General features: G+C 56.0%; 2 protein-coding genes across 2 annotated transcripts in view; one reads left to right on the forward strand and one right to left on the reverse strand.

Annotated features, from left to right (window-relative positions):
* Positions 1 to 8,878: 8,878 nt before the first annotated feature.
* Positions 8,879 to 21,797, forward strand: TACR2 (tachykinin receptor 2; the record flags this gene model as incomplete). The annotated part of the gene is made up of 5 exons (XM_084903551.1): positions 8,879 to 9,270; positions 13,934 to 14,128; positions 16,563 to 16,716; positions 17,898 to 18,094; positions 21,348 to 21,797. 5 exons carry the CDS (start codon positions 8,879 to 8,881, stop codon positions 21,562 to 21,564), a joined length of 1,155 nt encoding a protein of 384 aa, XP_084759677.1. The 3' UTR covers positions 21,565 to 21,797.
* Positions 21,798 to 22,931: 1,134 nt separating this feature from the next.
* Positions 22,932 to 25,667, reverse strand: part of HK1 (hexokinase 1) — a 62,020-nt gene continuing 59,284 nt past the window's right edge. The window contains exons 17-18 of the mRNA XM_084904245.1: positions 25,345 to 25,578; positions 22,932 to 23,800 (exon numbers count right to left, since the gene is read on the reverse strand). Of these exons, the coding sequence (XP_084760371.1) occupies positions 23,656 to 23,800; positions 25,345 to 25,578 (379 nt within the window). The 3' untranslated portion in view covers positions 22,932 to 23,655. The remainder of the gene's footprint in view (positions 23,801 to 25,344; positions 25,579 to 25,667) is intronic.

The following is a 25,667-nucleotide window of genomic DNA, read 5'->3' on the forward strand; positions in this document are numbered from 1 at the left end:
CAGTGCCCAGAAATATTATTTTTTTTCTAATCTAGAATGCATGTGCAATGAGTACAATGCTTCCCCCCCCCCCCTTCATCCTCTGTACCTTGAATGTGTGAACAGTGCCAGGAGCTACATAGCCATCCTATGACCACAAGGGAGAGGCCAAGAAAACTGAAGAAGATGTCGATGCAGACTCCAGCGTTGAACAACTGCACCAAAGCCAGCAACTCTGCCTACCCATAGCCTTCTTGTTAAGTGAGAAAGATGAGCGGCCACTTATTCAAGTCATTATCAAAGTTTCTGCTACTTGCTCCTGAAAACATCCCTAAGTGACATGAGAAGAAGTTGTGAAAGAAGTTCCCCATGAAGAAAACTTTGTTTTTAAATTGAAAGGACTCACCAAGTACCATATTTGAAACTTATACTCCTTGTCTGGCTAGTGTTGCTCAGTGGTTAAACATCAACCCATGAAACAAGAGGTGAAGGCCTGGGGGTGCATGAACAGGTGGAAGGGGTCCATGTGGGGAAAAGGGAACATCTGTAATAATTTCAATAATAAAGATACTTTTTCTTTAAAAAGAAAGAAAGAAAGAAAGAAAGGAAGGAAGGAAGGAAGAAAGAAAGAAAGAAAGAAAGAAAGAAAGAAAGAAAGAAAGAAAATACATGTTCTTATCCATGTTCCTATCATACATGAATAGAAACTTCCAGGAAGCACTCTAACCAAATGGCAATTTAAATCAGAACAGAGATGTTGAGATGGAGGAAAGACGGAACACAAGGGTGAGCAATATAGATAGTTAAATCTAAATGCATGATGGCGATTTCATGCCCAGGTTTCTAACTGGGTGGGCGTGGTCCATTTTTTGAAGAGCAGAAGCCAGCAGGAGAAAGGGGGGGTGTAAGAAGAGGTGCTGATTAGAGATGATTTGTGCTTATTACAGGAGGCTTCATTCAATAGCTCTTGCTGGGGTCATCATCATAATTATCATCATCATCTGATTGACAGGTGCTTAAAGCCCTGTGGTCACAGAATTAAAGCAGTGAGATCGCCCTCTAGTGTTGTCATCTGTGTATTACAGACACTCAGGCAGCTACCTGCACACATGCGGTGGACTGTAGGCATGCAGCAGTTGAGTTGGGCCCAGGTAGCAGCAGGGGATGGAAGTGGGAGATTAGAGATGAGTAAAACATACTCTCCTCTTTTAAAAAATGTTTATTGTTTTTAGAGAGAGAGGAAGGGAGAAAGAAAGATAGACAGAAACATCAGTGAGAGAGAACATCAATCGGCTGCCTCCTGCACGCTTGGTACTAGAGAAGGAGCCCACAACCCAGGCATGTGTCCTGACAGGGAATCAAACCTGTGACCTCCTGGTGCATAGGCTGATGCTCAACCATTGAGCCACATTGGCCGGCAACATGCTCTTCTCTTCATGCTCAGGCCACTATCTCCCTGGTGAGCAGCCCCCTGCTCAACCCAACTGCAAGGGTCTCCTTTGGATGAGCCGAAGTGCTCTCATCATGGAGGACGCCTGAGCAGATAAGAGGACGCTGGACAGGAGTCTGGAGGCCTGAGCTCCAGGCACAGCTCTGCTAGTACTGGCTGGAGGACCTCCAGTGAGTGCTGTGTCTGGGCATCACTGTCCTTATCAGGACGGGGCATCTCTGGAGGGGCACTAAGATGGTGTCCGTGTAATGACCACACCAGTGGGTAAGACTGACATTCTCCGCCCTCCAGAGAAGAGACGGGAGCAGCGCTTGCGTTGTCCAGAAGGGCCTGCCAGGTGCCCGTGGAGAACAGAGAGCAATGCTCTGGGAGGCTCCCTGGAGGAGGTGCATCCCACCTGGGCCCTAGAGGGATGAATAAATAGTGTCTATTGCAAAACACTCGGCCCTCCGGACATTCTGGAAACGCTTGTCATCACGGAGAAGCTAAGCCCTGTGTTAAAATAAAGAGGGTGCGGGCTGCGGAGTCAGACCAGGCTTTGCCTGTTGGCTCCTCCAGCTGTGTGACCTTGGACATGGTATTTAACCTTTACGAGCTTATATTCCCATCTGAGGAATTGGGATATCCTAGTAATAAGGGAACAGCAGCGAACACTTCTGTAACCCTATGGGCCAGGTACTATTCTGAGCAATTTGCATGTATAAGTAATTTAATCTTCACAACAAGTCTACAAGGTGGGACAACTGGCCCCATATTACAGATGAGGAACATGAGGCACAAGGAGGTTATGCAGCTTATTCATTCGCCAGGCACATGGCTGGCACTCAGTAACTACTGCTGTGAGCACAGTAATGACAGTCTCTCGATTGTACTGAAACAGGTGAGCTCACTGGCAGAGTCAGCCTCCTGGGTGGGTCAGAGTGAGGGAGAGAATTTCAAGAGACAGAAAGGGACTTTCTCCAGCAAGCATCGAGCACAATGCATGATCACCTGTTCATTATCACATCATGACACTCGTTTGGCTCCTGGGACTTCCCAAAAAGGGACCATGGGGACAAGGAGGAGCAAGGGCTCCAGAATTGGCTTCTTCCCACCGGCCACAGTGAGTACCACTGTGCCAAAGACCCAGTGGGTCTTGAAGAAGGAAGACATTCCCTCTCCCAGCTTCCCTTGCAGCTAAGGGTGGCCATGTGACCTCCTCTGGCCAAGCAGATGTCAGTACCATCTGCTGGGAGGGTCCTGGGGAAGGCTTTCCTCCCTGACAGAAGAGAGAGGCCTAGAAGGAGAGTTCTTTTCCTCCCAATCCCTCCCTGGAGTGGGAATGCTCTCATGTAAGAACGTGATACTTGGAAGGTCATGAGGAAAAATTCTCATAGGAATCTCGATATTGTTGAGCTGTTTAGCATGTAGTCTCCTACCTCCAGATTTCTTGTTATGTGAGAAAAATAAGAACCTATTTGTTTTGCCCTAGCCAGTTTGGCTCAGTGGAGAGAGCATGGGCCTGTGGACTCAAGGGTCCTGGGTTCGATTTCGGTCCAGGGCACATGCCCAGGTTGCGGGCTCAATCCCCAGCAGAGGGTGTGCAGGAGGCAGCCTATCAAAGATTGATGTTTCTGCCAAAGCCGGTTTGGCTCAGTGGTAGAGCGTCGGTCTGCGGACTGAAAGGTCACAGGTTCGATTCCGGTCGAGGGCATGTACATTGGTTGTGAGTGCATCCCCGGTAGGGGGTGTGCAAGAGGCAGCTGGTCGATGTTTCTCTCTCGTTGACGTTTCTAGCTCTCTATCTCTCTCCCTTTCTCTCTGTTAAAAATCAATAAAAAATATATTAAAAAAAAAAAGATTGATGTTTCTATTTCTCTCTCTCTCTCCCTTTCTCTCTGAAATCAATAAAAATATATATGTTTTTTAAGAGAACTTATTTTTTTAAGTCGCTGTTACCCACAGTAAAAAAGCATCCCTACTATTACATCCAAGTTGTTTCAGTGTGTTCGTTGCTATTTATTTAATTAGCAAATATAATTGAGCATATGCTATGTGCCAACCCCAATGGGAGGAAGGGAACTTCATGAAGGTAAAGACGTGACCTTTTCTCCTACCTCTGGGCTGATCATTAGATGATCTGCCCAGTCCACAGCCCCGCCGCAGGGCCCAGGGCTTGGCAGACCCTTCACCCACCCTCTTTCCTCACCTCATCCGCCCACAGAGCTTGCCGCCACATGTGCCAATGGCCTGGGCAGACAACAAGTCCCCTCTGTCTGCTCCCAGGGTGTCTCTGGGATGACCCCCACTTATCAACCAGCCAGCGGGTGTAGGGGCGCCCCTCCTAGGACCGCCTCGCCTACTTCCTCCTCTGCCTGCCATAAATGGGCAGGTTTCGCTGGAGCCTGATGCTGAGAAATGAACTCGTTTTGCGTTAAGCGCTTCTGAGCTCTGTGTACACCAGGCCACAGCAGATGTAAACACTCTGCCTCTCTTCCCCAGCCAGATACACTTCAGGCTTTCGGGGCGGGCAGGGCCTCAGCACACTCCGTGCTTAACCACCGTGTCAGCGGCAGCCCTTGCTCTGGGCAGAGGCCAGCTCTCTCCTCCCCCTGAAGTCCCAGGTCCGGGGCCACTGATGTCCAGGCGAGGGGGCCGGGGCACAGGGCCCATCTCCTGAAGGGGCAGCCTGGAACCCTCCAGCTCAGAGGCAAAGGGGGCTATCCCTGAGGAATATGTTCTGGAATGCTCCAGGGACCCCAGTGTCCTCCAGAAGCCCCACCCTTCCTAGGAAGACACGTGATTTCAGTTTCAGCTTTAGATCCCATGAAAATAAGGATCTACTCCCTTCACCCCTGACACGGGGATGTTTTAAACTTTATTTATCATGTGTTCTTCATTTATTCACCTGACATTTGCTGAGTATCTATGAGGCGTTAATGTGCCAGGCATCATACCGCCCTGCCTACTCAGAGTTGCCTGAAATCCCATCTCATTCGTTTAAGGCTTTCGTATCTATCTGTGTTAGATACCAATGTGAGCAGCTACTCAAATATATAATATCTATTCTACTTATAAGGTTCCCTATCCCTCACCCCTGAATCATGTTTCAAATGTTATTCATTTTCAATCAACCAACATTTATAGGGCACTCAGGGTGTGCTGGCAGCTCTCCTGGGCACCAGACGTGAACAAGACACAATCCAGGCCTGAGGAGCTCCCCGTCCAGGGAGGTGGCTTCGATGGGTCCCCAGAGAGAGGAGGCAGACAGACCAGGAAAGGCCGGGAGGACAGAGGGGGCTGATCAGGGGTGTGGCCCCCCATCACTGGCGATGGGACCTGGGCAGGCATTTCACCCTCAGGGGCTCCCCTAAATGAGGAACTAGATGGGGGCTCCTGGGTCCTTGAATTTCACGGACCAGTCACATATCAAAAACCTAACGGAGGCTACCCTGAGGGTCACCAGCTTCTTATTTCAGGAAATAAGCCTTTCTAGAGGAAGAGGAAAACCAGGCTAACTCCCATCTGCCATCACCACCACTTTATGAAGGAAAGGGCACTTTAACCCTTTAAAAGGCAGGAAGGGCTTAGTCTGGGAATGAAGACTGATCCTTCGAACCGATTCATTCAGCTGAATACAAGGCTCCCTGTGTTGACATGATCCTCATGCTGCCGGTCCCAGGGAGCCACGTGGTGGCTAAGAGCCCCACGACCTCCCCAGCCCAATGCCCGCGACGCGGGGACTCCCTGAGGTCATGGCCCGGTTGCCCAGGCCCAGCAGTGCCCTCCCTCAGACACCAGTCCCCACGCCGCCCCGGGGCCCCCTCTTCTCTCCGTCCACTCCCCTCACCCCAGCAGCTGCTCCGCCCTTCTCCTCCTCCAAACTCCCCGAGAAAGACAGCTCCTCTCTCAACTCCCGTCTTCAGGCCTCCAGCCCCAGAGCCACAAACACAGAGACCACCAGGACCACAGGCGAGCTCACACCCTGTGTCCCTGGAGCTGCTGTCTGGCCTGGTGCACACTGACCTGAGCCTCCCCGACTCCCTACAACAGTCTTTCCCAAATTTTTAACATATGTGTACCCCTTCCATAACTTTCTTTTTTTAAAATATATTTTATTGATTTTGTACAGAGAGGAAGGGAGAGAGATAGTTAGAAACATCGATGAGAGAGAGAGTCATCGATCAGCTGCCTCTTGCACACCCCCTACTGGGGATATGCCCGCAACCAAGGTACATGCCCTTGACCGGAATTGAACCAGGGACCCTTCAGTCCCCAAGCCGACGCTCTATCCATTGAGTCAAACCGGTCTCGGCCCCTTCCATAATTTTCGTAACGCTGAGTACCCCTCGTACTCATGAGAACATAGAATTAGGCGCAGCTAAGCATGGTGCAGTGCATATCCCCACCAAACTCCTCCCGTACCTCTGGGGGTATGCGTTACCACACTTTGGGAAACACTGGGCCCTACAAGATGCTGGCGAGCCTGAGGCAGACAGTGCCCGGCTCTCACCTCCTTCAGCCATTGTCTCAGCTAGGAGAGCTGCCCTGTGCAAGGTCACACCCCTCCTCGGGCAGCCCACTCCCAGCGACTGAGGTGGAAGTGGAAGGCCTGGCCACCTTTGCCCAACCCCGAGAGACTGGAAAGGAAAGTTCTAGTCCAGAGCAGCCCACGGGTTGTCCTAGGCTCTGTTGACTGCATCTGAGCTCAGCTTCCTCCTCTGCCCACTCTTGCTGCCGCCTCCCTTCCCCAGGTGTGGATCCCTGATCGCCAGCCTGCACGCTAAACTCCGAATCAGAGGCTCTTCCTCAAGGGCCCCGGCCTGTGCGCCCTCAGCTCATTCAATCCCAGCCGGAACCCACGGCCAGCCCTTCCCCCGGCCACTTCCTGGGGGAAGGGCCTTCCCATACACCAACCTCAGTGAGCAAACCGGAGTCTTCGTGTGCCCACGGGAGCTAAAGGAATTCAGATTTCCTCTCTCTTTTCACAAAGACTAGCCTCCACGAGCGTTGGATAGTAATGGGCTCAGCAGGTCAACCCCAAGCAGCGAGACTGACCAGTAAGTAACCCCTCTGTCCAGGGTGGCCCCCCACCCCCACCTTCCGTGAAGCTGCCGGCACACAGTGGGAAAGCTGCAAGAACACGTAGTGTAAGGGGGAGTGATAGCTCTTGGGCTATCAGAAGCCCTGTTACACGTGCAGTGGCGGGGCAGGATGATGGGGGATGGGGACTGGTACTGTTATGGGCTTCTGGGACTGGTGACACGCTCGCCAGGGTGCCAGCCCTGCCCTGTGGGCTCCCGAAGCTCAACAAATCCCGCTCCCTGGGAGCAGGGGGCAGCCCCGCGGAGAGAGGGCGTTGGCTTGTGCCTGCGTCCTGCTCCCCCACGCTGTGCCTCTGAGCCCCGGCCAGCAGAGCCGGAGACACAAACAAGCCCCAGAGCTGAGTGTATGCCGCTGCCACCGCCAAAGGAGATCAAAGGCAGAGGCCCTTCCGCCAGGGACAGACGTCCAAACAGAGGCTGGTGGCTTTCTCCAGCGACGGTACAGGCCTGGCCAGGACGGGGGCCAGGTGTATCCGGAGCCGACTCCGTGAGGGCAGGTGTCCCAAGAGCCTCCCTGACCACACGCCCACGGGGCAGAAGGGATCCGGGAAGCAGATCCTCCCCAAGGCGCAGGGCTGGGTTCCAGGAGGCCAACCCCACGCTCAGTGCAGCCCGGCCTCCGGTGCTCCGAGTGAGAGCCCGCCTCTGCTAATGAGGGGCACGCTCTGCCCGCCTCACAGGTGGATGTGAGCAAACTAATCCCGGCTGCCCGGGACTTAGCCGTTCCGCTCAGCGCCCACACGAGCACACCAGGAGCAGATTCCCGTGGGCAAACCCCGAGCAGCCCCAGCCAGTCTTCCCGGGACTCAGGAAAGAGGCCGCGGACCTGACCTTGTCCTCTGACAGTGGGTAACTGAGGTCGCTGGGCCAGTAGCATTAGCATCACCTAAGAACGAGCTAGAAATGCTTTGAGTTCTGTCTTCTCCTTCCTGCAGGGGGAAAGGGGAAGGGGAAGCTGCTATAGGCCAGCCCCTATGCTAAACAGACTTTGCACACAGTGTCTCATTTAAAACTCACAAAGACAATAGTTTTCACTTAACATCACCGATAGTTTCTGCAACTTTAAGCAGAACGATGTGTGATAAAGCCAGCTTTACCCATAAGCCAGTGGTCAGCCAACTCATCAGTCAACAGAGCCAAATATCAACAGTACAACGATTGAAATTTGAGAGCCACATTTTTTAAACGTAAACTTCTTCTAACACCACTTCTTCAAAGTAGACTCGCCCAGGCCAGGGTATTTTGTGGAAGAGCCACACTCAAAAAAGCCGAATGTGGTTTGAGAGCTGCAGTTTGCCGACGATAGCCATAAGCTAACTGACAGAAACAGAGTTAAACTCCCGCGGCATCTATCTCATCAGCGCTACGATGAAACAACACAGAACAAAATAACATTCTTCAAGGACCCGCTGTACGGAGAGGTGTCCCATCCTTTTCAGCTGGGAAAGCCAGAGTTCCAAAAAGTTAAGACCCTTGCCTGGCATCACTGAGGCCGACTCTCACCCAGGCTGGCTCCCAAGTACGTGCTCCTGATCGCTTTCCACATGTAGCTCCCGGCCAGGGCTGAATATAAACACCCACCCAGGCCTGTGCCCTCCGTGCCAGCCCCCACCCCGCCACCCCCACTTCTCCCTGCCTGGCAACCAGTCCCAAATGTTTCCTCAAGAGTCAGGGCTGGGCCATCCGAGCAGGGTGCGGACGAGGCGCGGGAGCCAAAGCCCCATCTCGCGAACAGGCAGCACCTCTGCCAAGGCCCTCGCCCGCCCCGCACGGGGAGCAGCGGGGAAGGCGGCGGTCCGAGGGCTGGCAGCCCGGCTGCCCCCCGAAGCCGGGGGAGACACATCTCTATCCTCTGACCTGTGGAGTCGAAGGCTGCTGCTGTGCCTGTTCCTCTGATCCAGCCCGGTTCCTGAATAACATTAGGGGGAACCTGGGTTTGAGTCCTGGCTTGTCCCCAACTTCCTGGGTGACTTGGGCTGGTCACATGGTCACATCCCCTCTTGGAATCTGTTTTGCCATCTCTGCGGTGAAGGGGTGACCGACCGACCGTTTGCAAGGACAATCTCCTGCTTGGAAGCCGTGTTTCGGACGCTGGACTTCCAGGTGGCATTGCAGAAGCCTGGCTGGGACGTGGGAAGCCGAAATGCCAGTGGCTCTGGAGCCAGCTCTCCCTCAGCCTGACTCATCTCTGCTTGAGACTCGGGAGTGACCCCCCCTTTCCCTGACTTGCCTGGATTTGCACCCACCTCCCCCCCCCCCCCCCCCCCCCCCGTCTCTTCACGCCCAGAGGATTTCTCTTTGATGGCCTATCCGGGCAGGGCTCCAGGGTGCGGAAGGCGCTGAGGAGCCGGGCCCGGAGGCAGCCATGGGGACCTGCACTGTGGAGACGGACACCAACGTCTCGTCTGGCCTTGAGAGCAACGCCACGGGCATCACCAACTTCTCCATGCCCGGCTGGCAGCTGGCGCTGTGGGCCGCCGCCTACCTGGCCCTCGTGCTGGTGGCCGTGACGGGCAACGCCACGGTCATCTGGATCATCCTGGCCCACCAGCGGATGCGCACCGTCACCAACTACTTCATCGTCAACCTGGCCCTGGCCGACCTCTGCATGGCCGCCTTCAACACCGTCTTCAACTTCGTCTACGCCAGCCACAACATCTGGTACTTCGGCCGCGCCTTCTGCCACTTCCAGAACCTCTTCCCCGTCACGGTCATGTTCGTCAGCATCTACTCCATGACCGCCATCGCCGCAGACAGGCAAGAGGCGGTGGGGGCTGTGGGAGAAGCTGGGGGGGGGGGGGGGACGGCTCGCTTTGCTGGGGGCTGGGACAGGGCTGGTGACCAGACCCAGGGATTTGCCTCCCAGCCTGACCGAGATCCAAACCCGAGCATCCGGAAGGCAGGGGGCCGTGGGCCTGAGGCAGGGGAGGTGAAGGTTAGACACAGGGAGTCAACTGTCACCAATGCACGGAGGGACTTGGGCTGGTCCCAGGGCCACGTCCCCTCTTGGAATCTGTTTTTCTGTCTCTGCCGTGAAGGGGGGACTGCAGATGGTTGTTCAAGGCAGGGCAAGGGTGGCAGTGCTTACGGGACTTTCTGGAGTGTTCTGTTCTGCAGTTGCTCTTTGCTGTGGTGTCTTTCTTTGGCTACAAGGAAATTGCTCATATGGTTTTCCTCCTCCTAGAGAGATAAACGGGGGTAATTTAATATGCATGCAATTAGCATGTCATTACACGGAGACCATTATTTTCCAGGGGCTGCTGACTGACTGTTGCTGAAGAGGTCGTGGGGCTCGGGGGGAGGGAGGGATGGAGGAGTGAAGAGAGGGCAGATACGAGATCCTGGTAAAGCTGGCGTGGGGGCAAGCAGGGCCCGGTGTGAATGCGGAGGGGGCTGTGTGCCCCTGAGAGAGTATGGTGGAGACAAACCACAAACAAAAAGAAGCAGAGGAAAGACACCAGACGTGAGGGAGGCAGGGTGGGAGCCCGGACCCTCGGAGGCGCAGACTCCTGGTCAGGATGGTTCGATGCAGCTCACGGTGCCCCATCCCAACCCAGCTACCCCAGCAGCCTCTCAGGTCTCTGCTCTTGGCTGTTTCCTTATAGAGTTTCTCTGAAGATTTTATTTGAGAAATTTGTGTTTCTACTCCTCAAAAACAAAAAAGAAGTTTTTTTAAAAAACCATTCATCGAGGCCCATGTTCCAATTTTGCATCCGGGGAAACTGAGGCTGGGAGATATGCAGGGTCTCCTGAGGTCAGCCAGCAGGTCAAGGGCAGGACCGGGTGGCCAGAACCCAGACACACACACACCTCTACCACCACAAAAAAGACCCTTGACACACACACACACACCCCATAGAACTGAAAGTCCCACTAAGATTTTCTTCCTTTCACTCCGCAAGTATTTGAGTGTGTCCTCTGTGTCAGGCATTGGGAATATACAGCAACAGGAAAAAACAGTCCCGAAACTGTGACCTCATAAAAACTTCCTTTTTAAAACTTCCAGGAGACCAGGGAGGAGGCAGTTGAATAGTAATCCAGGTGAGAGAGGAGAGTGGCTCCAGTCAGGGTGGGAAGAGTGGGGACTTGTCCATTCATTTCTTCATTCATGTGTTCAATGCCTACTATGTACACATACTGTTCTGGGCATTGGCGGGGGCGGGGGGTGGGGGGGAAGGAAGGAAGAACAGATAAAAATACCTGCCCTGGTGAGAATTTAAATAATAAATGCATGCATAAATAAATCATATATGGCATGTGGAGTCCCAGTTTGCCGGGTCTCCAGCAGCGCTACGGGGAAATATAATATTAGGAAGGGGAAAGGGAACCTGAGGTGCTAGGGTGGGGGCAGGTTGTAGTGTTAGTGTCAGAACTAGCCTCGTTGTGAGGGTGGGATTTGAGCAGACAGAGGGGAGGCGAGAGAAGGAGCCACCGGCTCTGGGGAAGGAATGTTCCAGGCAGCAGCCACAGCCCGGACAGGAGCATGCCCGGCGTGTGTGAGGAGCAGCAAGGAGCGAGTCCTCACCATGATGGGGCGGAAATGCTCTTGGTATAGTCGGTTACTCACCTCATGCCCCAGACCTTAAGTAAGCATACAGCTCAGGGCAAGGGCTAAATAAATAATAAATAATAAATAATAAATAATAAATAATAAATAAGTAAGTAATCAATAGCATGCAAAACCGGTCCTCTGTCCCAGGCAGCTCCTCTATAATAGACCAGGAAGAAAAGCTCTCCTTTCCCACCCGCCTCCCAGAGCAGGGAGGACTCCGAAGCCCCCATGTGGACCCTCTGGTCACCTCCATCCTCAATGGGGGTGCAGAATCCTCAAGAACCTCGAGGAGCCCCGCCAGTGTGGCTCCGTGGTTGAGGTCACAGTTCAATTGTGTGAGGCCCATGCCTGGATTGTGGGCCCGATACCCAGTAGGGGGCATGCGTGAGGCAGCTGATCATCGTCGATTTCTTTTTCTTGTTCTTTCTTCTTTGGCTGCAAAAAGCTTTATTGTTTCATTTGGTCCAATGCACAGAAGAGGGCTTCAGAGTGTTAAGAGAATGGCTAACGGTTTTGGGGAGAGGCTCAGGTAACAGCCAGGCACCAGGGGAATGCAGAGGGGGCCCCCAAGACTCCAAAGGCCCCTAGTCGTGCTTGAGGATGAGCCTTTGGAAGAGGTACTTGGCCAGCCCAGCCCAGCCCAGCCCAGCCCGGGGCGGCAGCCTGCGGAGGGGAGTCAGGTGTCACCCATCTTCTTGATGAGCTTCACCTCCTCACCCAGGAAGTGGTTCTCAGGAAGTCAAGTGGGTCTGCCTGGGGAGGACCAGGGCCTGCAGCTCCAAAGGGCCTGCCCAGGTTCCTCTCCAAGGCCAGGGCGGCTCCCAGGGAGTCCTGAGCTTTGCCCGCTCACCTTGGGGAGGCTTCAGCCCGTCCTGGAGGAGAATGCGGCCGCCCTGCTTGTTTTACAACTTTAAGAGGCACTCAGGGCCCTAGGCTTCTCCTCTGCCAACTCGGGGAAGAAGTGGCCCCCGCCCTTGAGAGCTACAGCATTGTGGTCAAAGTAGAAGCCCAGAGGAGGTGGGGTGGGGGTGGGGGGTCGCAGATGCAGGCTGGCCAGGCGGTTGCCCACAGCCTCCACCGCGGTGGAATAATTCTGGCTCATTTGGGAGCTCATGGTTGTTCGGCAACAAGGAGTTAAGGTAAGAAAAACGAACAAATGGTGTGCTGGCTGGTCTCAGGTGGCTCTGAAGGCGGTGAATGGTAAGACGCAGGAGAGAGGCCGGAGGCTGGAAGAAGGGGTATCCCTGGGTCTGTTCCCGTCCAAACACTTGAAGCAAAAGACAGATCTGGGACGCCGAGGGCACTGCTATCATTGACATTTCTCTCTCTCTCTCTCTCACTTCCTCTCCCTTCTTCTCTGAAATAAAAAATTAATATATTTTTTAAAAGACAGAAGGGTTAAAAAAAGAAAAAATATATAAGCCTTGAGGAACATGGTCTACTTCTCCTGCTAAGGTGCTCGGCCTGGGGCCAGGCATTCACAGGGCAGAGCTGGCCCCGGGGCCAGGCCACAGGCACGGGAGAAGGCCAGTGTCACAGGGTGGGCAGGATGGGTCAATAGTCATCTCATCCAGAGGGGCACACCTGTGGCCATGGACTGTGGGCACAAATATGAGGGCTGTGAATTTGGAGCAGGGGGGGAAGGGTCACAATTGCGAATGTAGGCAGACTCCACAGCTCTCGGGGACTTCCGCCGGGCCGGGGACTGCCACCAGCAGATACCACAGGTGCTTCTGTTGTGCAGAAATCTCAAGTGTCCCCTGCACCCATCCGTCACCGCTTCAAAAGTACCTTCGTTTCCAGGCCCGCTGGTAGATCTTGTTGTTTAGAGGCTGGATAAAGAAGCGGACATATCACTATGCCCCGACTTTGTTTTCTATGTTAATGATGGTATTTCAGTGTAACTGATTGTCTTTGTAATCCTGTGTGCTGTACCCGCAGAGGGTCACACAGGCAGGGCTGTCCCACCACCAGTGAGCCGGGGAAGGTGCGGGAAGCAGGGACACAGGGAGCTGGGAAGTGTCCCGGCATGTGCCCAGAGCATGGAATGCCCTGTTTAATGGTTTGGGCCTGCACTGTCCGACAACGTAGCTGTGGCCATATGTGCCTGGTTAACTTCTAATTAATTAAAACTGCCTGAACAGGACAGTGCTCCTAGAGCAGTGTTTCCCAACCTTCTCTCATGATGAGAATCACCTGGTGGAGTTGTTAAAACACAGATTCCTGAATCCCAACTAAGAAGTGCTAAACTAGAATTTTTGGGAACATATAGGTAAAATTGTATACTTAACTAGTGCTCTAAGACAGATTTTATATACAGAGCACTAAGTTAGGTATGCAATTTTACCTATATGTTCTCAAAAATTCTAGTTTAGCACTTCTTAGTTGGGATTCAGGAATCTGTGTTTTAACAACTCCACCAGGTGATTCTCATCATGAGAGAAGTTTGGGAAACACTGTCCTAGAGAGCATTTCCACATTGCAGAACCTGGGGGCAGCACTACTGTGGGCTCTGTCCAGGAGACTGTTGGGCTCTGCCCAGTTTCTGAACAGAAGCGGGACTGGCCTGGGCTGAGGGGCTCAGCAGGGCTGAGCTTAAGACAAATGTCCAGAGATGGACTTGTGATGTGGCCACAGTGCTCTCTTGTGGCCAGCTGAAAGCAAGTCCATTCTCAGAGGGAGGCGATGTACCGGGGAGCTGGACTGGGTTTAGGCCACAGTGTGCCATGTGGCTGTGGGAGAGCCCCCTGCCCAGCTGGCTCTCTGCGGGTCACCAGCAGCATGGGGGCAACGGGCCTGCCCTGGGGGAGCGGATGGGGCGGGTGGGACAGGAAGACGCCCACTGCTTACATTGTCCTCTGCTCACAGGTATATAGCCATCGTCCACCCCTTCCAGCCACGGCTCTCAGCCCCTGGCACCAGAGCCGTTATCGCCGGCATCTGGCTGGTGGCCCTGGCCCTCGCCTTTCCCCAGTGTTTCTACTCCACCATCATCATGGACCAGGGAGCCACCAAGTGCATAGTGGCCTGGCCCGAAGTCAGCAGTGGCAAGGTGCTCCTCTGGTAAGGCCTGGGGGTGGGGGAGCACGGGTGTGTGTCCATGTGCACACACCTACCAATGCGTATGCTTGTGTGCTTGCACATACATGCATGTACGCATGTGTAGGAGGTGCCTATGGGTACATGTAAATATTTCTCTCTTTTCCGCGTCCAGCGCGGCTAGAGAGCGATCTGGTTCCTGAGGAGGGGTGACTGGGGATTGAGAAAATAAAAGAGACAGACACAGAGATGGAAGGGAAAAGGAGGGGTCGGGTGGGACCACTGTCCTCTGACGTGGACAGGGACAGAAACAGTGACTCTGAGCCCATAGAGCATGTTTATTTTATACCGCAAAAAACAGGAAGTTTTACTAAAAGTCAAGACAAAGGAGATTATGTGCATTCTTGGATGGGCCCTGAGTCATATTCATTCCTGGTGCTTGGCTGGATTTAAATAACAAAACCCACCCCCTGGCACCTGGGCTGAAGGTCAAGCTGACAACATGCCTGCCTTTTGGCAAAGCGTGTTTCCAGCTCGTGGCTTTGCCTCCGCCACTGGATTCAGCTGACAATAATTAAAGAAATGCCCATGTGCCTCCCCAGGCGCTCTCTACAGGTACACACATGTGTTGGAGAGTGTACTGGGGATTATGTGAGTACATGTGTACACTACAAGTAACATCAAGTACTAAGTGCCAGGCTTGTTCTAAGTACATTCCATACATGAACTCATCTCCTTCTCTGAACATTATGGGATATGGGATATGGAATATTATTATTATTCCCATTTTTCAGGTGAGGAAACTGAAGTACTAATAAGCTAAGTAATGTGCCCAAGACCATTCAGCTAGTAAGGGGTGAAGCAAGGAGTTAAACACAGGCAGTCCCTGCTTCTGAGCCCAGTCTCCCCCACCACTCTGCCACTTCCATCAGGATGTGCATGCGTGCATGTGACACTGTGTGTGCAGGTGCACTGCCCCACTCCTGCCTGTGAGCATTTGTGTGTGTCTAAGTATGTGGGTGTGCTTGTGGACATGTATGCACACAGGCACGGTCAGGAATGTGTGTATGTAGGTCTGTGTTTGGGGGAGGGCACTGTAAAAGCTCGGGCCACAAGGGTCAGGGTATTGAGGCAGGCAGGAAGGGCGGGTGATGCATTCTGGGTGTTTTGGGGGGTGCCTGGTGCCTCCCTGCGCTGGGGTGGGTAAACAAACAGCGTGGCCCAGCTGCTGGGTGTTCCTGGGGAAGTCCTTTCCCCTTCGGGGCCTCCCTATGCCTAGTCCTCATGGCGTGGCTTCCTGATGCCGAGCATGGCATGGCTGGCTGTAGAGGGTGAGGAGCTGGTTGAGGGTTTGGAGTCCTGCTCTGACCCTGCTGCTGGGAGACCCTTCGCAGTCACCTGACCTCTCTGAGCCTCTGACTCCTTCTCTCTCCAATGGGGATCATTAGTGAAAGAACCTCATTCAGGGTTGTTGCGAGCACATATGAGAAAATGTACAGAAGCCCTCAGCACCAAGCCTGACACAGAAGGGGCGCCTCAGGATGTGGCAGCATAAATAGGAGACAAATGACCCCAAACCTGGAGGTGGCAGATTTAGCCCAACAAGGACCCAGCTGCCCGAAGCATGAGGATCAGAGATGAGGGCTGCCAGGTCACCATGAAACACAGCCCAGTTCCTACCTCCTCTAACACCTCTAAAACCACCCCTTCCTAGCTCCTCTAAAACCACCCCTTCCTGGTCCCCATCTCTCCAGGGCACCCGCCAGAAGAGGCCGGAGCTGTGGCCTTCAGTATTGGTGAAGGCGCCATTCCTCCGAGAAGCCTGCTCCTGGGGACTGTTGGGTTTCGAGGGCAGGCCCTGCCCTGCACCCCACCTTCTCAGAAGGACTCGCTGCTGCAAAGCGGGTCCTGTAGTGACGCTTTCCCACTTTCTGGCTCAGGGAGGGAGGGATGGAGAGAATATTCCGGGACTGGCCACTGGGAGGCGGTGTTCCCTCGCGTTATTGCGGGCCTCTCCTCCCTGAGAAGGGAACCGGGTGGGAACAGAGGGAACCGAGCACCTGCTCTCTGGGAATGATGGGTTCCAACCCTGATTCAGGCAACACGTGTACACATAGGACTCTGGAAGAAAAGATTCCGAATTGTTCATAGTGATGGGGGCTGATACATAATTTTACTTCCTCCGTTGTACTTAATAACATTTTAAATTTTAAACAGATGTACTATTACTCGGTTAACTTTTTCCATCCTACTTACTCCTTTTTTTGGCACTTGTCTATTCCCTCTTGCAGCAGCGAGAGCCCGCTGAGCGCACAGGGGCTAGCTAACATTGCCTTTATTTATGTATTTCTTTATTTTCCTTAACTCAAGCCAAGGCCTCGGAGGCCGCCCCGGGTGGCCCTCGGGGCCCGGGGCGCAGGCTGGAGTCATCCCCATACTGCTGTGGCTCTCCCTCCAGGTACCACCTCGCAGTGATCGCCCTCATCTACTTCCTGCCCCTCGCCGTGATGTTCTTCGCCTACAGCGTCATCGGCTTCACGCTGTGGAGACGCGCAGTGCCAGGGTACCACGCTCATGGCGCCAACTCCCAGTACCTGCGGGCCAAGAAAAAGGTGGGCTGGGGGGGGGGGGGAGGGAGGGATGGATGGAGAGTGGCGGGGTGGGACAGGGCAGGGCCCAAAGCCGCTCTTCTGGGCTCAAGGCCCGCAGAGCACAGGATCCACAGCCCTGGGCAGAGTCCAAGTTGGTTCTTCTAGGGCGATCTGACTTCAGCTAAAGACAAAGGGACTTCCCAGAATGTTAGGGAAATCGGGAAGTCCTAAAGCCCCACAGAATTTCGGATGCCTCCAAGAACCTTAGAATGACAGTAAAATCTTACACCTCTGAGTAATCCGAATGTTGAACTTAAGAAGTCCCGCAGAGCTAGAGGAGGCTCCTTGCGGGGATCCCAGAAATCTCTAATGCTGGGACTGCAGGCTCAGGGATCACTGAGGTAGGACTGCTGCCCTGCCTCAGTCTCCAAAGGAAGTGCCAGTGTCACCCCTCCTCCCTCCCACTCGGGCCCCCAAAGCTCCTGACGCAGGTTCAGAGCTCCTCTCTGCCTCGCCCACTTCCTGTGAGGCCAGCAGGGGCCGTGATAGGTTCATCACATCATGTACCAGGTTGAAGCCTCGACTTCTCATGCTATTGGGAAATGTTCAGGCAATCTGGGGAGAAGGGTGGACATAGGACACCATTTGGGTGTTCCTCCGCATGGAGAGCTGGTCTCCGTCTGCCATCCCTCCGTCTGCCATCCCTCATCTGCTCAAGGGCACCTGCTGAAACCAGCCATTGGGGCGGGGGTGTCAGCGGGGCCCTGGGCACCGGCCGGGGACCCAGGTTGGAGCCTCGCACCTAAGGAGAGAAGGGCTGTGGCAGACACGTCCCCAGGGCGGGCCGCGGGACTGGAGACCCATAGCTGGCTTAGGGACTCCCCCAAGGATGGGGTTAGGAGTCCGTCTCATCCACAAGGGACCCAGGACGCCTGTTAAAGGAAGTGGCCACTCGGTCGGGCTCTGAGGAGTGAGGGTTTCAAAGGAAGGACAGCAGGGTGGGCAGAGGGCCCAGGCTGAGCAGAAGCCCCAGCACGGAGGGCCCAGGAGTGTCTGGGCAGGGGACTGAGGCCACAGAGGAGGACGGGACCTGCTTGATAAGGGCTTCCCAGACTGGCAAGAGGGGGCACCCCACCCCGCCCCGGGGAGGACTGGGGCCCGGGCTTCTGGGTAAGGAGTGACCTAAGCTTTTCCCCGCACAGTTTGTGAAGACCATGGTGGTGGTGGTGGTGACGTTTGCCATCTGCTGGCTGCCCTACCACCTCTACTTCATCCTGGGCAACTTCCAGGAGGACATCTACTGCCACAAGTTCATTCAGCAGGTCTACCTGGCGCTCTTCTGGCTGGCCATGAGCTCCACCATGTACAACCCCATCATCTACTGCTGCCTCAACCGCAGGTGGGTCCTCACCCCGGCCCCTCTCCTCAGCTCCCAGGGCCCCGTGGCCTGGCCCCATCTGGCCTTCCCTGAGCAGCTTGAGCCTGTGCCCCTGGGTCCCTGTGCCCCCTAAGCCTACATGGGATTGCCACCCTCCCAGGAAGCCCTCAGCACCCTCCTCCTCCTCCTGGTGTGAGCCCCCCTCTTCCCCAAAGCCTCGCCCGTTGTCCTCACCCTGTGTCTGCTCCTGCTCTCTCCTCTGAGGTTACATCTGGAACAAGGAGAGGGAGGGACAGAGAGATGGAGCGAGGGGGAGAGGCAGAGAGAGGCAGAAGGACAGGCAGGGAGGAAGGAAGGAGCCAAGTAAAAGACTTCATCTGTTCTGACATTTTTATAAAATACATTTTTATTGATTTCAGAGAGAAGAGGGAGAGAGAGAGAAACATCAATGATGAGAGAGAATCATTGATCGGCTGCTTCCTGAACACCCCACACTGCGTAGGTTGAGCCCACAGCGTAGGCAGGTGCCCTGACCAGGAATCAAACCGTGACTAGGTCGGCGCTCAACCACTGGGCCATACCGGCTGGGCTGCTCTGACACTGTTAAGCGCTCCTGCACTGAGGAAGAACCAAGGACTGTCCTTGGGCGAGGAGCGCAACAAGCAGTGGGGAGCACGCGATCGGAGACCCAGAGCCAAGCCTGGTGGAGGGGCGGTCTGCTCCGGGGCAGATCACGGTGCATTTCTTGCCCCCGGGGCCTTGGGGGCAGCTGGGATGCGACTTTGGCGGTGACAGCCAGGGAGGATGAAGGCTCCCTGACACCATCTGGTTCTCCAGAGTCCGGGGACGGGCTGGCCTTGGTGCTGGGCACTCGGGGAGGCGGGAGGAGCTGGGCCGGGCAGAGACCCCGGCACCAGGAGTCCCACTTGCAGAGGGGGCCGGGCAGCCTCAGAAACCCCGAAGGAGCTGAGAGGTGGACACTGAGTCTGACCTTCACTGAGAGTGACATGGGCAAGGTCAGCCCCGGACCTCTTTGCTCAGGCCTTTTTGTCACCTCCCTGTCCACGTCAGGCCACTCCTGCCCACCTGGGGAAGGCCAGGAGGACGTGAGAAAATGTACAGTCTTTTGAGTGTTTAATGGGTGGCAGGACCCTCCATTGTCTCTTGCAGGGTAAGCAGATAATAGAGGGAGGGAGGTGTTCCTTCCCATTTTACAGATGAGGAAACTGAGTCTCGGGAAAGATGGCTCCCCCCTCCACCCCCAAACTCCTACAGCAAGCAGGGGACCCAGCCTTCCATGTCTCTCCAAGGCCTGTATTCTTATCCCCATATCACCCATCTCTCTGGCAGGCAGCCTGCAGGAGAACTGGGAGACAGGGGCTGTCACATGAGGGGCCACCAGCGCTCAGTGTCTGCTGCCCAAGGACACGGCCGCCAGGGCTCCATTTCCCCAGGTTCCTGAGATCAGTTCTGAGTCGTTCAGCGTTGGATGGCACTGGTGCTGCTGGCGGGAACCTTTGTTGAGAACGTGCTCACCATGGGGCTGTGTGCGCCAGGCACTGTCCCAGGCCCGGGGAAGACCCCGGTGAACAAAAATAACGCTCCTCTCCTCAGGGAGCTGGCATTCCAGCGAGGGGGCAGGACAGCAGGTAGACAGAGTGAGTGCATGAGGCATCAGGCGGGAAGGCCCACGGGAAAGAGACAGCATGAGGGCTGGGTGAGGGAGGACAGGAAGGGCCAGGGCAGGTAGTGGGCATGGGGTACACTTTTTCAGGATGGTCAGGGTAGGCCTTCTGGAGGAGTCTTTTTTTTTTTTAAATATATTTTATGGATTTTGTACAGAGAGGAAGGGAGAGAGTTAGAAACATCAATGAGAGAGAGAGTCATTGATCAGCTGCCTCTTGCACACCCCCTACTGAGGATATGCCTGCAACCAAGGTACATGCTCTTGACCGGAATCGAACCCGGGACCTTTCAGTCCCCAAACCGATGCTCTATCCATTGAGCCAAACCGGTTTTGGCTGGAGGAGTCTTTTGAGCAAAGACTTGAGGGTTGAGGGGACCCTGTCTGTGGAGGAGTTCTAGGCGGAGGGCACAGCCAAGGCACAGGCCTTGGGGACAAGGGGAGGACTTGGCCGGGACTCTGACCCCGGAGCCCTGAGGGGCTGAGCCCCGGAGACACACTCTGGCTTCCCTCTGGAAAGAGTCAGTCTGGCAGCTGTGCCAGAAGTGGACCACAGTGAGGCCTGGGGGGGGAGGGAGGGAGATGGTTAGGCTAGTGCCGTCATCCAGGGACAGATGGGAGGGTTAGGCTGGGGTGAGACATGGTGAGTCTGGGCATTGCCAAGGCAAAGCCAGCAGAGTGGATGGAGGGGAGGTGGCATGCGAGAGGAGACCACGGGTGACTCCCAGGCTCTTGGCCTGAATAACCGGAAGGACAAGGATGGAGCCGTCAGTGGTCAGGAACCGGGATGCGGATGACGCTGAGGAAGGGGTGTGGGGAGGGTGATGGCTAGCTCAGGCAGGGACGTGCTGGGTGTGGGTGCAAGGGGCAGAGCCACCAAGCTCCCACAACAGAGGCATCTGTCGGGCCACGCCCTGGGGTGCTGTAGAGCTGCAAGGCAAGGAGCGGCAGGCAGGCCTGCTCTTCTGGATCGTGGTGCCGTGTGGTTCCGGGGTCAGACGGGAGTTCTCTCCCCCTCTCGGCAGTCACACAGGGTCTCATCGACTTCTCCTCCTCCTCTCCTCCTTCTCTGTGCCAGCCCGTTTCTCCCGCTCCCGACCTGCTTCCTCTCATCCCCATTGTGTGTGTGAATCTCTAGTGACAGCTCGGTGATATGCAAACGTACCCGAACTTCGTAGTTCCAAGCGTCTGTTTTCTTGGGAGAGCACCTTTATTCCACCAACATTGCCAAAGCCCCAATTTTTTTTTTAAGACTCCTATGAACACCCCTGTAGATGTCAGTGAGCAAGCCAAACAAGACAACCTGTTGCTTCTATATAGTTTCTGTTGCTTTTTGTCTGTTGGTTATAACAAAGGGTGTGCTTCCGCTCGGTCACCCGCTTCCATCACCAGACTTAGCTCCCCATCACCACTGACCATTTCAAAAGATCAAACCCACTCAAGACTGTGTCTCCTGGAAAGAGGGCCCCTGAGCAATGGCGGCTCCTGGGAGAGAGGCAGTGCCTTCCCTCCAGGGGAGCTGGGCTCCTGCCACTGTCCCCCCCACCCCCACCCCCCGCTCAAGCTGCCCTTCTGCCCCCCACTCCCCAGGTTTCGCTCTGGATTCCGGATCGCTTTCCGCTGCTGCCCCTGGGTCACGCCCACCGAGGAGGACAAGATGGAGCTGACTCACACGCGCTCCCTCTCCAGGCGGGTCAACAGGTGCCACACTAAAGAGACCTTGTTCATCAGTGGGGACGTGGCCCCATCTGAGGCTGCCAGTGGGCAGGCGGGGGGTCCCCAAGAGGGGGTGCTCACCGAATTCTGAAGCCTCGTGCCTGGCGGCGGGGTGAGGCCGACACCCTCCGAGGAGCAGCGGGTCAAGGGAGCAGCTCTGAAAACTTGGCCCCTGCCTCACCCTTCAATTCGTGGATGGAAAAACAAGACGGGTCTGAGAACTCCACAGCGGATGCTAGCTTTAAGGCAGGGGTCCTCAAACTTTTTAAAGTGGGGGCCAGATCACAGTCCCTCAGAGAGCTGGAGGGCCGGACTATATGAACTACTAATTCCTACTGTAACACCTTGGCTGCGCTCACTGCCCAAAAAACCTGGCGGGCAGGATCAGACTCCCCTGGGGGCTGCATGTGGCCTGCGGGCCGTAGTTTGAAGACCCCTGCTTTAAGGGGACCCAATAGGAGTCAACGAAGACAGTCTGAGCTAGCACGGCTAACCCAGGAGTTGCCAGCTCAGACGCCTTCCTGGGGCATAAACATCATGTGTCACTGGACCCAGTCTAAAAGGAGAACTGCCAATATGGTGATAAAAGGCCATTGGTTCCAGTGCTGGGTAATGGGGAGTAGTGGGGACTGTGGCAAAGGAGAGGACAGAGGTATCCGAAGAGGACAGCAGCTGGTCAGCTCTGGGCCAGCGCTGCCATGTGGTCATGGGAGCTCACTGTTGCCAGATCTTCTCAATCCGGAGAAGCCAGAAATCCAAATGTGTGCGACCCCGGGACTTGCCGCATGTGGCTCTCATTTCTATAGATGTCGGGTAAACAGAACAAAGCACCCCTGCGGGCAGCACCCAACAAGACCCTGATTCTCCTCCGGCGAAAACAGGGTAAGAAGATTCTTATCTTGCAAAGTGTCACCTATGAGTCAACCCGCCGGCCCCTTTGCCTCGGCATCTAAGAACGCGGACCCAGCCCGGGAGAGATGGTGAGGAAGAGTCAAAGGAATTGAAAACTGGGGAGAAAACAAAAGGCAAAGGGAGACCCAGGTGTGCTGCCTCCGACACGTCACTTGGACCCTCAGCCCGTCCTCTCCGCGGGGCCGTGTGCTGTGAGGATGGTGGAAGTGGTGCCTCTGAACCACCAGGCGGAGGAGCGCAGGTGAAGTGCACCATGGGCAGCGGCCATGGTTTCTGTTACCCACATGCCGGCCGTTGTACACGAACGGCGCCTGCCATCGGCAACACCGCTCTCCCCCTCCCTTCCACACCAAGAGGGTGGCAGCCAGAAGCCACCAGCCGCCCCGACGCCCAGGCAGCTCCCCGCTAACGAACGTGACCTTCACCTCCATCCTCCCCCTGGCCCGGGTGTCCACAGAAATCCCCCCCACACACACACCCATCTGGTTTTCGCCGCACCCACGCCCGCCCTCCCCGGCCCAGGCCGCCAAGCAGCACGCTGTCTCGGAATTGGTACAAAGTTTACTAGGTCATACGACATGGCTCACAGAAGCGAAGGGGAGTTCCAAGGAGGGCACTGTTTGGTTGGTTCCTTTTACACGGGAGACAAGACACGCTGCCACAGGACCGCCCACCTCCCCCACTCCCCCACCCCAAGACAGAATGCAAGACAGTCACCACGTGGCCCACAGACACACAGCCCAGTGGCACGGACACGCCGGACGGGAACCGGGGAGGCCAGACAGCAGCGGGCGCCGAGCCGGGAGGCGACGGTGGGCGCCCCCGGGCAGTGTCTGCTGGTGATAATACATCTCACACCAGGGTGGGGCGGGGTGGGGGCTCGTTCCCACGGAAGGGGCTGCGGACGCCCAGGAGGCCTGTCGGACGGTGTGACGTGTCATCTCAGGCCAATAAATAATGTCGGGCGAACGCATAAATTAGAACGACACTTCACACGTGGGGGGGTTGGGCGGCCAGGGTGAAATCAACTCATGCAGGGGGTGGGGGGCAGAGGGCCGGGGTGAGAGGTATTATCAGCAGCACACACGCCGTTCTGTACCCTGCGCTGGCGCCGGTGGCCGGCGTCCCTCTCCTCCCGCGGTGGCAGTGGCGGGTGGTGGGCTCCGGGGCTGGCGGCTCCCAGCCCCACGCGCGGGGAGGTGGGGGGTCGCCACTCGCTCGGAGAGAGGAAGTGAGTGTCGGAAGGGCCGCGGGCTGGGGCCCGGGGCTCTTAGCTGCTCTTCTCCTCCCGGAGCCGGACGCCCACGGCCGTGATGAGGGCGGCCCCCTTGCCGCTGCCGTCCTCGGACAGGAGGAAGGACACGTTGCACTTCGGCGACAGCTCCTTCACGGTCTGGTGCATGATTCTGGAGAAGCTGAACCAGAGGAGACACGGGCAGGCAGGGTCAGAGGAAGAGATGCAGACACCTCCCCCACCCCCTTGAAGATGCTCCAGGACCCTAATAACGAGGAGGGCACGCAGGACGGGAGGGGCTGCTCAGCAGCGGCTGTGGCTTATTGAGAATGGCCGGTGGGTCTACAGCCAATCCTGTCGTTAACAATTCTCAGCTGAGAACCCAAAACCAAACGACTCCGCACAGCCCATGAGGGCCAGGGCGTGGGGAATACACTGAGACACGCCTGTCCTCCAGGACACACCTCACCTCCACAGCAAGAAGGTGGCAGCCAGAAACCACCGTAGGAGTCAACGGAGACCGTCTGAGCTAACACGTCTTTTAAACCAAGAGCTGCGAGGGCCTCCACGGGCATGACATCATCTGCCCTCTGACCCCCAGCCCATGGCCAGCGCCAGCCCAGCACAGAGGCCGCCCGTGGGAGGCCTGCTGGTGAAGGATAATCTCTGGGTGAGAGGCGACTCAAGGCTCTTGCATTTTTTTTTTTGTTATTGAAAATGAGACAGACCAGGCTGAGGATGCTCAGGACATCGGGGCTGGCAGAGGTAACACGGACTGCCCTTTGCTGAACACCATACACTTCACGGACATAAAACTTCCAGACCTGCCGGCAGCCATTATCCCATGAGGACGAGGAGACGTGGCAAGCCTGGGCTTCCACATGGTGGCGCCAGGACTAAACCCAGGCGTGTGTGGCTCCAAAGCCTGGCTCTAACCACACCTGGGCGCTACCCCAGGGGAGGAAGGGATGGCTATGGAGGTGGAGAGACGGGTCCATCCCCAGCCATGGCCACGAGGTAATGCCTAGGAGGAGTTGGGTAACACGGCTTTTAAGGAGGGGGACGGTATGGCCTGGTTTACCTGGGAGGTCCCGGTGTCACTCCTAATAGCACTCTCCTTGAGACAAAAGTACCCAAGTTCAGACAGTAAATCGTATGGTCACTACTCAGAAGAGCCAAGTTATGGGACATGCTCGGCACAGAGAGCAGAGGAGGTGTCCGACATGAGACTGAAAGGCGTTCCTCCCCAGCCGCCTCCCTGCTACAAGCCCAGAGCCAACGCTGCCCCCGTGTCTCCTGACAAGCTCTGATTTAGCAGATCAACAAGACAACGAGCCCCTCTCCCCCTTTCCTCCACTCCCTCTCCCCACTGACCCAATAGCCTCCTGGCCAGGCTGCAGCTAACCAGCCTGACGGCGGGGAGGCCCACCCCCCTCTCTCCCTCCTTTTCCGCTCCCCATCTGGACCCTGCCCAACCTAACTGGGCCCGGGGGATCAGCCAGGGGGAGGATCAGCCATGACCCTGGCGTGAGCTGGCCAGGGAAAGCGCTTCTCGGTTCCACTTCAGAGCAGTCCACGACCTCATCCCAGACCGGCCCCCGGCCCTGAGTGCACAGGCGTCAGGCGAGGCGTCTTCCCGGTGGGACTCGCATCCCGACCCCCCATGACCCTCCAGGGACCTTGGGGCCCGGGGAGCTCGCCCGGCCCCAGGGGACGCCCACTCACTGCGGGTGGAGCTTGTAGAGCGTCCCGTCCACGCCCACGGTCACGGCGAGGTGGTCCAGCCCTCTGTTCTCTCGGATCTTGTCCACCACGGCGGCCATGCCGGCCCCGCACAGCTGCGCGGCCCTCCGGGACACCACGCCGCACACCATCTTGACGAGGATGCTGTCGTCGCAGGTGCTGTTGAGGCCCAGCTGCTGGAGGATGGCCCGCACCTGCAGCAGCGCTAGCCGGTCGCTGGGGACAGAGCGGGCGGAGGGGGGGGCTGTGTGAGGCGTGGCCCGCCAGCGCAGCCTGCGGGCCGAGTCACTGTACTGCCCACCCAG

Source organism: Pipistrellus hanaki, assembly GCF_964339955.1.
Source record: "Pipistrellus hanaki genome assembly, chromosome: 14".
Classification (NCBI taxonomy): domain Eukaryota; kingdom Metazoa; phylum Chordata; class Mammalia; order Chiroptera; family Vespertilionidae; genus Pipistrellus; species Pipistrellus hanaki.